Raw genomic sequence first — 13,263 nt, 5'->3', positions numbered from 1 at the left:
ACGCATATCGATCGATTCTACCACTAAGTCTATAGGCTTACAGAGACGTCAATCTAAAAACTCTATCATTCTATTGGCTGATTCTTTCTCATTCGGTGTAACGTTTAAACGCCGCCTCTCGGTGTTTACATCCGGGTCGAGAAGATGGCACGCTTGTGAGGAACATGTGAGATTTACTTGCAGGAGAGTTACATGTTTCTACATCAAGTTTTACTAACGTAAGTAAAATCTCTTCGTTCTAAATATGCGTGTGTAAATGATAGTGTCGATAAAACGTTGTGGTGTACGTTAGTATACATTTATGTTGTGTTCTCATGTGTCTGCAGTTGTGTTTGTTCTTGGTCAGTTTAAATAACGAAGCCACACATATTGGTTTAGATTGTTACTAATGTCTTATATGGTTATATATGCATTTGTTTGCTGACAAACATTCCTGTTTATGTCTGCTAACGTGTCTGTGTTCATTTATTTATTGGCAATGTTGGGGGAAGTTACTTAAGAAAGTAGTGCATTACAATATTAAGGTACTCTCCAAAAAATAGCTAGTTGCGTTACTTGGTTACTTTTTATAGTAAGTAATGCGTTACGTTACTTTTGAGTTACTTTTGCGATACTTTTTATTACCTGGCTGAGGCTGGATCTCTTTCAGAACTTGTTTTCCTTCCTTTCTTTTTTTAAATAGAGGAGTTTTGCAATTAACAATGCATTGCATGACCTGCATCTTCATTCATCTTTAAAACAAAAACACACAAAAAATATTGTTTTAGGATTGTTATCTGAGAACTTCCTGACCCCAGAGCTATACATGCCGTATCTACAGAATGTTGATTTGTAAAGAATTGTAATTAATTGTAAGAGAATTGTAAAGTAATGTTCGCTGTGTTTGTACTATTTGTCTTAAGTAAAATCGCTGTCCATTGAGACTATAATCGCCTTCGAGGCGTTTATAATAATGAACACATTCTCTCATTGTCCGCATGATTCATTGTGACGGCTTTAATTGTAATTCAGCAAATTCTTTTTTATAATGAATCAACTAAACTAAAAATAACTTTGCGTTACATTTTCAAAAAGGTAATTAAAATATTATTACTTAATTTTTAGAAGTAATGTGTTACTTTACTCATTACTTATAAAAGTAATATTAGTACGTAACTCGCTTTACTTGTAAAGCCTGGTTTATACTTCTGCGTCCAGTAATCGCCCTGACCCACGCTGCATGCCTTGCGCGTTGCTGTGCCTTTATACTTCTGTGTGCTGTTTCTGTTGCTCTGCAATAACACTTCAGAAACGCTAGTTGGCAGTAGGTTTTTATGTTCCTCTGTGTCGAGTTACTTTGCTGGTGTTTTGTTTTGAATGCTACCTTATTATACAAATGGCTCAAACTCACTCATTTTTAGGCGGGAACCGGTGGACATGCAATAACTTTAATCATAAGGTAAACACAAAACAAAAGTTTCCATCTGGAGCTCCTTCACAGGACTCCACACTTGTAAACACTCGCTCAAACGGGTTTGCGTGGCTTTTGGTCCCACCAACACTCCTCAGCAATATCAAGCCGACCAATCACAGAGCTTGCGCTACGCGTCGTTACGATGTAGTTGTACTTTTGGAGAGGTGCGCGTCGGTGACGGCCATGGCAAGGGCTATGCGACCGCGCCTAGGCTGTGCCAGAGCATACTGTATATAGCATACTGTATATAGTTTAAATTAGCCTTAATGAGTTACCCCCTACACCGTGCATTGGTTTATTGACTTAAACCAAATTCCCTTTATTCTCTGTCTTTGTTTAAATCAATTAATTGAGGTAAAGTTGGTCGGAACCAGTGGTGTAGTGGTTAGTGCTCACGGCGACCTGAGTTTGATTCCCACCTCGCGGTCCTATTCCGATATTTCCCCCTCTCTCTGCTCCCCATGCTTGCCTGTTAATACTCTCTACTGTCTCATCCATTAAAGGTGAAAACCCTGAAAAAATTATTAAAAAAAATATATAAATTGTGATAAAATTGAGCTTATATTCACACATTCAGACTTACCCCTAATAATATAAGTTCAGAAGAGTTTTCCAATTCTAAGCAGGGAAAGACTATCAAAGTACAAAATTGTGCAGAGTCAAATGAATAGGGCAAATGTTGTTTTAAAGTAGTACTTGCATATGATTTTAGACAGAATATTCAAAGTATATAAAGTAAACAATATAGGGAGCTTGTCACAATTTGTCACTGAACGAATATGCGAATATAGAAGCAACTTTACCTCAGTAACTAATTGTTTTTCTCTTTAGGCAAATTGTGAAAAATGGCATCTATGGAAGAAGATTTTCCCCGTGGAGGTACCGAGAGGAAAAAACCCACCGACCTAATCCCACATGACGTGGACAATCTTTTTGATGTAAGATGAAGAAGAGTTTGTGACTAAAACAGTATTAAAATTGTAAAACCTGTTTGAGTGTCTTTCATCTGTTGACCACAAAAGATATTTTGAAGAAAGCTGAAAACCTTTAACCATTGACTTCTATAGTAGAAAAAAGTCAATGGTTTCAGGATTTCAGCATTCTTCAAAATATCTTTTTTGGTCAACAGATGAAAGACACTCAAACAGGTTTGGAACAAACGAAGGGTGAGTAAGTAATGACTACATTTTCAGTTTTGGGTGAACTATCCTTTTAATACTGATCAGTGGGTATGCAATATAAAACCTTGCACAGCTTGTTATAAGTATAATGAATTTGTATGTAATTAATATTTTTCAGACACCTGGAAAAGCGATTAAGAAGAAGAAGAAGGCTGTGAAGCAGGATGAAGCGCCAAAACCTAAAAAACAGAAAGTGGATGAAGAGAATATCAAACTCAACACGACCACCACTGTCCAAATTCTGCATCTTAGGGTAACTTTACCGTTTAGGTTTAGATTTCATGTGATTTATATTTTTATTTAAACTTTTTAATAGTTAAATGGATAATTCAGCGGTTCATTCTGCTGTGGCAACCCCTGATTATGAAGGGACTAAACGGAAAAGAAAATTAATGAATGTTATACATTTGTATGAAGAGAGAGAGAGATTAGAAATGACATCTTTAGCGATTTTAAATATATTTTTTACATGAATTATGTGTTTATAATATACCGTCAGTGCTTTTGAATATTTATGGATCAAAGATAAATCATGTCAAATTCAGTTTATAAAAGTGATTTCGTCATTTTTATTGCAGATGTCTTTTTTAATGTTGATGATAACCTTTCAAAGTATGGATGAAGGTAAACAAAGTGTTAGGCAAGTAATTGGATTACAGTGGATTGTTCGGTAGCGAATAGAAAACAATGGATTCTTAAGGGGGCTCATAATATTGACCTTAAAAATACTTGGAAAAACTGCTTTTATTTCAGCCAAACTAAAAGAAATAAGATAAAGTAAGTAGCAAGTTGCACTAAAATTTGACAGGAGGGTGAATAATTTTGACTTAAACTATATGTTAGCCAGTTAATCTTGTGTCTGATCATTTTCTCTTTTCTCATTCTCTCTGTTAAGGATCTGAGGGTTGGCACTCTAATGCTGGGTTGTGTGAAGGAAGTGTCAGATTTTGAGGTTGTAGTCGGTCTCCCAAGCGGCCTCGTTGGTTACCTGCCGATCTGCAACATCTGTGATGCCTACACCAACATTCTCAATGACAAACTGGACACTGATGATGGCCTAGAGGTATCTGAAATGCACACGGAAAGAAACCATGAAGTTGTGTTCACACCAGACACGGCACGCGCAAATAAATCCTGCTATTCATGTGTAAATAGACGTGTGGACATTTTGAGTTTACTCTATTCATTTGTGCTTCAAATTAGCTTCACTATAGACATGGATTTGCATCATGGGCGGGGCTTCTGTCTGCCCAGTGACTAGGCATGGGGCGATAAGTCGAGATATTAAAACCGCAAAAATGTTTTGTTACACCGTTTCTAAGGTATATGTAAAGGTTTTTTAAGTGTTTTTCATGTGTCGTAAGGAAATCTGTGTTGAAGCTAAAGAAGATAGAAGTCAGTGGCTTATTTTAATTATGTAGCCTGACATTTTTACTGTTGCAAAATATTCTAAATGTTTTGTAAAATTTAATTTGTTGTGTTAAATGGGACATTTAAAAAGAAGTTATTTTGTCGGCGCCAGGGGTCTTAGTGGTTAGTGCGTCAACACATGCACTCCAGTGCTCATGGCAACCCGAGTTCGATTCCCGCCTCTTTGTCCTATGCCGATCCTTCCCCGCTCTCTACTCCCTACATTTTCCTGTCAATATCTCTACTGTCCTATCAATTAAAGGTAAAAACCCTGAAAAAATAATTCTTTAAAAAAAAAAAAGAAATAATTTTACAGCAGTGAACAAAATACTGTGAAACCATGATATTTTTATCCAAGCTTATCATACCATCAGAAAATTATACTGGCCCAGACCTACCGGTGACTCAAGTTTCATTGCTAAATGACTAACATGGATTTATTGATATAGTAGCTGTGCTTTGGGAAGGCTGAAAGGCAGCATAGATTTGTTCGCCGCCGTGTCTGAGTTCACTAGATCCTGATTTCAGAGGTGCACCCAGCTCTTTGAGTTCATCTGAATCCCCAGAAACTATAGCTGGATGATGAAGGCTTTCAGCAGTGAAACCGACTGAGCCAAGCCCAGTTTGATGAGCTGTTGTCGATGTCGGCAAGTGGATTTCCCATTTAGGACCGCAACAACAGGCACTACGTCATAATTACGCCCCTACTAAAGCAAACTCCTAATTGGTTAGCGCGGCGAATCTCCACTAAAGTTCAGATTTCACAACTCTAAATGATTTGCAAGCATTGAAATGCTCGTTCGCACCGCAGCATGTCTATTTGTGTCTTTGCATTGACTTAACATGTAAATCACTCATGCTTGACACTTCATCTGCATCTGGTGTGAACGCACCATGAGGCTTCGTCCAAAATTGCATACCTCCCTACAATATAGTACATGAAAACAGTATGCGAGCCAAGTAGTACGTCCAAATTTACAATATTCGAAAACAGTAGGCAAGAAATAACCAGATAACCTACTATTTCCGGCTAGATACTCAATTGTGCATTTAAAGGCGGCCTATTTTGCAAAAATCCACTTTAATAAGCGGTGTTTGGCATCAGTGTATGACTTAAACCAGCTTCTAATGGTAAAAATTAATACATTTTATTTTTTATAATCACACTTCATATAAACAGTCTGCAGAAACACTTTGATTGACATTCACCCTTTGTACGTGTCTTCAGAGGGGGAAAGCCCCGCCCACTAGTGACAATCTTTCCCTCATTGTTGTTCTTGTTTTTGCATCTGCCACTATGCTGACACAGAGGTATCTGTAGCTCCGCCCTCTTTTGAAAAGAGCACAATCTCATTTGAATTTAAAGCGACAGTCACCAAAATAGCACAATTAGGATCAAAGCCAAAAATGTGCCGTTTCAAAGAGTAAATTATTATTTGTTTGTTATTTTGAGATGAAACTTCACATAGACACTCTAGGGATGCCAGAGGCTTAATTTACATCTTGTAAAAAGGGGTGTAATAGGTCCCCTTTAATGCATACTACACTATCCCATGATGCAGTGTGAGAGAATTCATGAATGGGAATGAAGAGACAAAACCGATGTAAGGAAATTCATGTAATAAAAGACAAATGGTGGATGTAGTACATCCAAATTTCTTTGGTACTAACACAATAATACACATTAATAGCAGTGTTTCCCAATCCTCTTCCTGAATCCACACCAACAGGACACATTTTCAACCTCTTCCTAATCAAACACACCTGAATCAACTCAGCAGAGCATTAGGAGAGACTCCGAAACCTGAAGTTAATGGGTCATACAAGGGAGACATCCAAAATAAGTACTGATGGCGTGCCTCCAGGAACAGAGCTGGGAAAAACTGACAAATAGAACATGAATTGTAGTAAATTCCAGTGTAGTACCTACTTGAATAGTACGCAATTTTGGATGCATCTTAAACGTGCAGGTGAACATTGTCATGATAGATGATATAATGCATTTTGTTTGTGTTTCTGTAATGTCAACAGGAAGTTGTCCCTCTTTCCAAACTCTTCACTCCTGGAATGCTGATCAGATGTGTCGTGTCGTCTTTAGACTCTGCCAAAGAGGGTCATATTAGCCTTAAATTGTCAATCAACCCAAAAGATGTGAACAAGGCATTGAATTCAGCTGCTTTAAAGCCTGGAATGGTGAGTTAGTAAGGTTTCATTAATATTATAAGCATGCATGTTATAATCGGTATAATTGTTCAGAATAAATCATTAATTAATTCAACATCATTATGTTTGGTTCTTTTTTTGAATGCTGTTTTAAAGATTTATATAATCGAATGACTGGAAAATCTTTTTTTAGATGATAACAAGTTTGGAGTCTGAAATAATGATACTATTTTTTATTATTGATACTGTTTTGAAGGTTTCTTATGCTCTCAAACTGCATTTGTTTGATCCGAAATTTGATAAAAACTATAATATTGTGAAATACGGGTGCCATTCGAAGTAATTGATAATTCAATATATTTAGTAAATGTGTTTCTTTGGTCCAAATTTGTATTTTCAGCATCATTCCTACAGATTTCTGTGCAGTTTCTTTTAAAAAGCATTGTAATTTTCTGATTTGAAGCTTAACAAACATTTCCTATTGTTATCGGTCTTCTGAAATAGTTGTGCTGCCTAATGTTTTTAGTTTAAGGTTCAAGAGCTTCCTGGAGTATTTTATTATTATTATTTTTTTACAGATTTGTGTATGTTAAGCATAATTTAAGATGACTTTAGTACCTGTTAGCTTTAATTGTTGTGAAAGCTGGATAATTTTGAGCTTTTGTTAGGTAATTTCATCTTCCGGGTTTAAAATAATTTTTGGGGCGAGATCAAAATCCGTGCTGAGCGCGAATCTGCTATTGGAGTGATGATGTGTCTGTTTCTAATTATTATTCATATCAGAGTTTTTTTGACCTATGAGAAGACCCTGCTTCTTTAATTATTTATGAGAGTGTGTGCTTTCTGAAGGCAAGGCACACCTGCCAAGCAAGTGAGACCCAATGACTGGGTGAGATCACACTCGCGCACAGCAACAGTTGTTCACTTCACTCTTTTTCCCCTGCTCTGCCGGCCACGCCCACTCCTCCCTCTGCTCTCAGAGCTCCACGCCCATCTAGGAGCATTTTTTTTTTTTTTTTTTGGAAAAAAATTTCTGAGGTAGACTTGAACCGAAAGAGGGGGGTTTCATGATCCTTTAACTTTGCATATTTATTTAAGAATTACTTGAAGAATAGAGTAAGCATTCAAAGCGTTTTGTAACCATATAAATATCTTATCTGCCTCTTTTGAATGTTTTATTGAATCATTTTCTGGAAATAGTTGTGAACATCAACTAGTTTGAATATGTTTTGAGTACTAAAATCAGCCCCTGTTAATATTGTAGACACTGAGCGGCTGTGTGGAGAGTGTTGAAGATCACGGCTACCTGGTGGACATCGGAATTGACGGCACTAAAGCTTTCCTGCCCAAAAAGAGCACATCCTCAAAACAAGGTAGACATCAGACACATATTCAGATGTAAAAGATTTCCATTAATTAACATTTTCCTCTTAGCTCATTTAGCATGCCTGAATCAGTATAAAAGCAACATTATGATTTGGAAGTGCTCTGCTTTCCCTCAGATCTGAATGTGGGTCAGTACACGCTGGTCCTGATAGAGGATGTCAAGGATAGTGGGCGTGTGGTGCGCCTGTCCCAGAATCCCCAGGCTCTTGTAAAGGCCTGCGCAGAGACCAAGCAAGGATGGACTTTAGACAACCTCCTTCCTGGACTGCTGATCCATGGACTGGTCAAGAGAGTAAGAAATTTGTATTTTAAAGATGTCCTATTATTAGGGGTGTCACGATTCTCCAAATCCTCGATTCGATTTCATTTTCGATTCTAAAGTCACGATTCGATTCGATTCGATTCTCGATTTTTAACAAAAAAAAATTTTAAAGCACAAACTATGCCATTTTAAGACGTATATGCAATATAATAACATCTGACCTTTGTTCACAATGTACCACACACTACATTGTCAAATATAAAATGTTTATTAACAATATAATGTAACAATAACTTATATCTGCAGTCAATTGGAAACTTAAACAAAATAACATGTCATCTAAAATTTCTTTTGTAACTGATGATAAATGTGCACTGCTAAGACCTTTAATAACGTTCTGCTTCACATTATTGTACATGGTGGGCATCACCGTAGCTGTGAGATGCGTTCTACATGGCATTTCGTAGCGCGGTTCTAGCACGTTAATTAAATGCTGAAAATCTGAGTTTTCTATCACTGAATAAGGTCGCATGTCCGCGGCTATAAATACTCCTATCGTGCTTGTAATTGCCTTTGCACGTGTTGAGTTGCTTGGAAGTTTTATTCCAAATGAAGACGGGAGAGTAGTTTGTGTTACACTTGTCGCTTTAACAGACATCTATGTTTTTGTGGTGCCTGCGGAGATGCCCGGCCATGTTAGTCGTGCTGCCGGTGGAATAATGTGGTATATGCACATTGCAGAGCTTGCAAACTGTGTTTTTTCTGTCGACAACATACGTTGTCAACATAACTCACTGGAAATCCAAAATACTTCCACACCGGCGACTTCAGTGAAAGAGGAGGGGGTTCAATTTCTTTCGATGGGTCTCCTGCGTCTGCAGTTGCCATGCTGTCTCGTGGCTGTTGTAGCTGTTAGGTTGATGCGCATGCGTGAGTTTTTTTCCGCTTGGCAAGTCAAGCTGCTGCTGACGTGACATAGGGGGCAGCATCGACGATTCCATTTTTTGATTCGATAATCGAGATTAAGCATGAATTTCGATCGATTTCGAAATCGAAATCGTGACACCCTTACCTATTATGCTTTTAATATGCTTAACGTCCGTGTAATGTTGCTGTTTGAGTATAAAAAAAGATCTGAAAGTTTACAAAGCAAAGTCACTACAAAAATATTGTATATACAGTACTGTGCTGTAGTTTTCAGCCCCCGGTTACATTTGTAGATTTAGTGAGGGTATAATGACATTATTTATTCACATTCTCTTTATTAAAATACAACCAGAAAATACAGGTACTAGTTTGATTTGTTTTTGGATCTAATTGTTTAGGTCATATGAAAGAGAGTTGAATGAAATGAAGGACGAATGAATGAAAAACACTGGAGTTTCTGTCTTTGTTTAATCTGCTTGATTTCTGTCAGAGTTGTCGTCAATATTGCTGGAATTGATGGGATTGTGAAAGTACTGACAGGTTTTAATTCGTTATGTAATTCCTACTAGAAAGCACCTAATTTGTAATGGTTTTATTTTTCAGCATGAGAATGATCCCAAACATGGTGCTAATGCAATGAAATCATATTTGGAGAGAAAAACAGACAGTCATGAAATGGCCTCCACAGAGTCCAGACCTGAACATTGTATACTGTATGTATAGGCAATATTATAGGCAGTATGAGAGTCACCTGAAGAATAAGAAAGATAGTACATGCTAAATTGCTAAATGTTAGATTTTTTAAAGTCTTAGGCCCCCAAAGCTGGTGGGGGACTTTTGCACAGTACTGTATATCAATAAGTATTGTTTTCGAACTTCCGAAAATGCCTCGATTTGTATTCCTGTATTTCACACAATATCCCATATTTATTTAATTAATTCCCATCTAAACAACGCTTTAAGTTGTGGTAATAGTGTGCTGTTTTCACCGTTTCACAGATATAAAATACTAATGTACATGTGGTTTTCGTTTCCAAGTAAAAGACCATTATTTTATTGATGTTTTGATTATTGTAGGTCACTCCTCACGGACTTATAGTGACGTTTCTTTCATCTTTCACTGGAGTGGTGGATTTTCTGCACCTTGACGAGGACAAGGCGTCTACTTACAGCCAAGGAGATGAGGTATGAAAATATTAAATTATTTTGGTTTGCTTCCATGAACTACATTTCTAATTTTGGTTTAAAGCTCTAAATGTTCTAGAAATGAACTAAAATCAATATTAAAAAATTATAATATTAATAAATAAAAAATAAAATATATAAATAATTAAATCTCTATAATAATAATGTTTAAATTAAGCATATTTAAAAAAATTTTTTACAAAAGCATAAAACTTGAATTGAAATGAAAACTGAAAATATGAAAATAAAATGATTAATATTTAAATATTTGTTAAATTGTAATTATTTAACATGTAAATTGTTTTCTTATTGATATTAGTTTCGTGCATAGTTTTGTATTTGTTTTGTTAATAGTAAGTAAAAAACAATAATACCAACTAAACGAAGCTAATACCAACTAAACAAATGAAGACAAAGTATAAAATTGTAGAATAAAAAAATGTTTCAAGTTTTTTTCGTTGATATTATAATAATAATAATAATAATAATAGTAGTTTTATTTTTAGCAGTTCATTTGTTTGTTAATAAAGTAAGAATTTGAAGAAATATTGAAAACCCCGAAGCAAAATTACAAAACTAAAATTAAAAAGAAAACTGAAAGTGTAGGAATATGAATATGAATATTTGAGTTTAGTTGTATTTTAATAATCGTTTTATAATGTATATTTTCGATTTTGTTTATTAGAATTTGTGATTTTTGTTTATTAGTTGTTTATTTAATTATATTTGTAGTTTTTTTTTTCATGTTAATTTATTTTATTTCTGGTTGTGTTTCTAATGCAAAATACACCATTGTAGTAAAAAGCAACTATATATATTACATTTTAATAAATTAACTAAATGTGTTTTTATATAAATTAACATTACACTCTAATGCATATAAATAATGCTAAAATATCAGTTTTTTTACGCATCTCTGCTGTTTTAGATATACATTTTTTGCTGTTGTGATTTGTTAGCTGTAATTATAATAGTTAATAATTTTATTTACATATTAATTTATTTTATTTCCAATTGTGATACTAATTCAAAATATACTATTATACTAAAAAGCAACTACTTTATATATTAAATTGAATATAAATAAAATGTACACCTTCACACTTTGATGCCTATAAATAATCCTAAAATGTGTTTTTGGAGTGACACGGTGGCTCAGTGGTTAGCACTGTTGCCTCACAGCAAGAAAGTCTCTGGTTCAAGTCCAGGTTGAGTCAGTTGGCATTTGTGTGTGGAGATGTTCTCCCCGTGTTGGCATGAGTTTCCTCTGGGTGCTCCGGTTTCCCCCACTGTCCAAAGACATGCGCTATTGGTGAATTGAATAGACTAAATTGGCCGTAGTGTATGTGTGTTCATGTGAGAGTGTATGGGTTTTTCCCAGTACTAGGTTGCAGCTGGAAGGGTATCCGCTGTGTAAAACATATGCTGGATAATTTGGTGGTTCATTCCGCTGTGGCGACCCCTGATGAATAAAGGGACTAAGCCAAAGGAAAATGAATTTATTTATTTTTTGATGCATCTCTCTGCTGTTTGTCAGGTCCTGGCGCGGGTTCTGTACATTCAGCCTTTGACCCACCAAGTGGGTCTCTCTCTGCGCAGTCATCTGCTGCCACCAGGCGGCGCTGTGCTGGATCTGCACGTCAGTGAGCGAGTGGGTGAGGTGGTGCAGGGCTGTCAGATGACTAGTTTACACCATTACTCAGGAGCCCTGATGAAGATGCTTGACGGTAACAGAGCCTTTGTGCATGTGAGTATAACGCTGATCATCATGTGACCACACACACACACTTTGTCAAATGCTGCAGTGTCTGCACACGTCTATACTCCAGCAGTCAGTGGGTGCTTTAAGCACAAAACCCCAGAGAGCAGTGCACGTTGGACGGGTTATCAAGGATGTACCGCTGGATTGCATCTCACTATAGTTGTTAAAGGTGATATTTAATTAGTCTTGTCTCTATCTTACGACTCTTTGGTCTTGAATCTATCAGGTATCATGTCACAGCGTCAGTACGCCGCTTCAATCAAACACAGAATTCATGCAAGAGTCCCGCGGAAAAAGTGATTGACAGGTGGTAATTTGTGTGTAACTTATCTTTATTTATTTAAAATTTGGTTATGGGTAAAACAAAGACTATGCAGGTCAGGTAGCGGAAACGGTAGGCTACAAATAATTAATTCACCGCTGCCTATGACGCCATTGTCCATCGCGATGTTTCACATTAGACATTGTACGCTGCCACACTGGTCGACATCGCCCAACCCTAGTTTCAAACCTTTGACTTTTTTTTTTATTCAGTTAAACACAAAAGTTCTTTTGAAGAAAGCTGAAAACCTGTAACCATTGACTTCCATAGTACTTTTATTATTTCATACTATGGAGGTCAATCATTCCTTGTTTCCACTAAACAATTCTGTGTTTAATATACATCTAATAGACATCTAGAAATGTCTGTAGAATAAATAACCCAAACTAGACTAGTCAAATATCCAGATTAGACAGAATTCAGTAATTTATTCCTGTGGATTTGATGACTAGTGTAGTTTTTGGCTTTTCTTATACTGTCTATTATATTTTTCACTGACAGCCCAAATTTACACTTGTTTTAGCCAAAGACATTTATGTTCAGACTTCTTTTAAACAAAAGGTGCTTGCTGGGTTTCCAGTTCCCTTCAATATGTCTTTTAGGTTTAAAAGAAAAAAATAAACCGTAAAGGTTTGGTATAATTGGTGATTAAATTTACATTTTTAAACTTTTAAAACCTCAGTGAAACAGTGGATTGTGACTGTTTTGATTGAGAGTGATTCAAACTTGATCCAAGCACCACCTGCTGGAGAAAAATAGAGAAATACAACACTATATGTATGGGTCAAAGACTAAGGCCCAATCCCAATTCTACCCCTTAGCCCTTCCCCTTATCCCTACTCTTCGTTTTGTGCGTTCACATCAAGGGGTAGGGGTGTCCCAATTCTCTTTAGCTTGAAGGCGTAGGGCTAAGGGGAAGGGGTAAATACCCCTTTGAACGAAGATTTTTCTAAATTTCATGATCTATAATCCCTAATAATAACTCCTGTATAGCAGTCCCACAACATTCTGACACTCAATGAGTCACTGGAATACCCTGTCAGAAAAGTCTAGTGGCTGGGAATGAGCTTTTTATGGTGTCTGCTAGAATGTTAATGTTGTTTTTGTGTGTTTACATAGATTAATTTCGCCATGGTGTAAATACACAGTATAGTTACGAGCTTATTGTCACATTAGATCATTATGATAACATAAGATATGCCTTCAGTGATT

The 13,263-nt window shown here is 36.3% G+C and overlaps 1 protein-coding gene across 1 annotated transcript in view; it reads left to right on the top strand.

Moving 5' to 3' along the window:
• Nucleotides 1-129: 129 nt before the first annotated feature.
• pdcd11 (programmed cell death 11) overlaps nucleotides 130-13,263 on the top strand; it is a 49,363-nt gene continuing 36,229 nt past the window's right edge. The window contains 9 exon segments of the mRNA XM_056456563.1: nucleotides 130-218; nucleotides 2,285-2,391; nucleotides 2,753-2,887; nucleotides 3,530-3,697; nucleotides 6,076-6,237; nucleotides 7,472-7,580; nucleotides 7,710-7,885; nucleotides 9,860-9,967; nucleotides 11,505-11,714. Of these exon segments, the coding sequence (XP_056312538.1) occupies nucleotides 2,299-2,391; nucleotides 2,753-2,887; nucleotides 3,530-3,697; nucleotides 6,076-6,237; nucleotides 7,472-7,580; nucleotides 7,710-7,885; nucleotides 9,860-9,967; nucleotides 11,505-11,714 (1,161 nt within the window). The 5' untranslated portion in view covers nucleotides 130-218; nucleotides 2,285-2,298.

Source organism: Danio aesculapii, chromosome 1 (assembly GCF_903798145.1).
Source record: "Danio aesculapii chromosome 1, fDanAes4.1, whole genome shotgun sequence".
In the NCBI taxonomy this organism is placed as follows: domain Eukaryota; kingdom Metazoa; phylum Chordata; class Actinopteri; order Cypriniformes; family Danionidae; genus Danio; species Danio aesculapii.
Note: the sequence above shows the minus strand (reverse complement) of the source record. Positions and strands in the feature narration are given on the sequence as shown.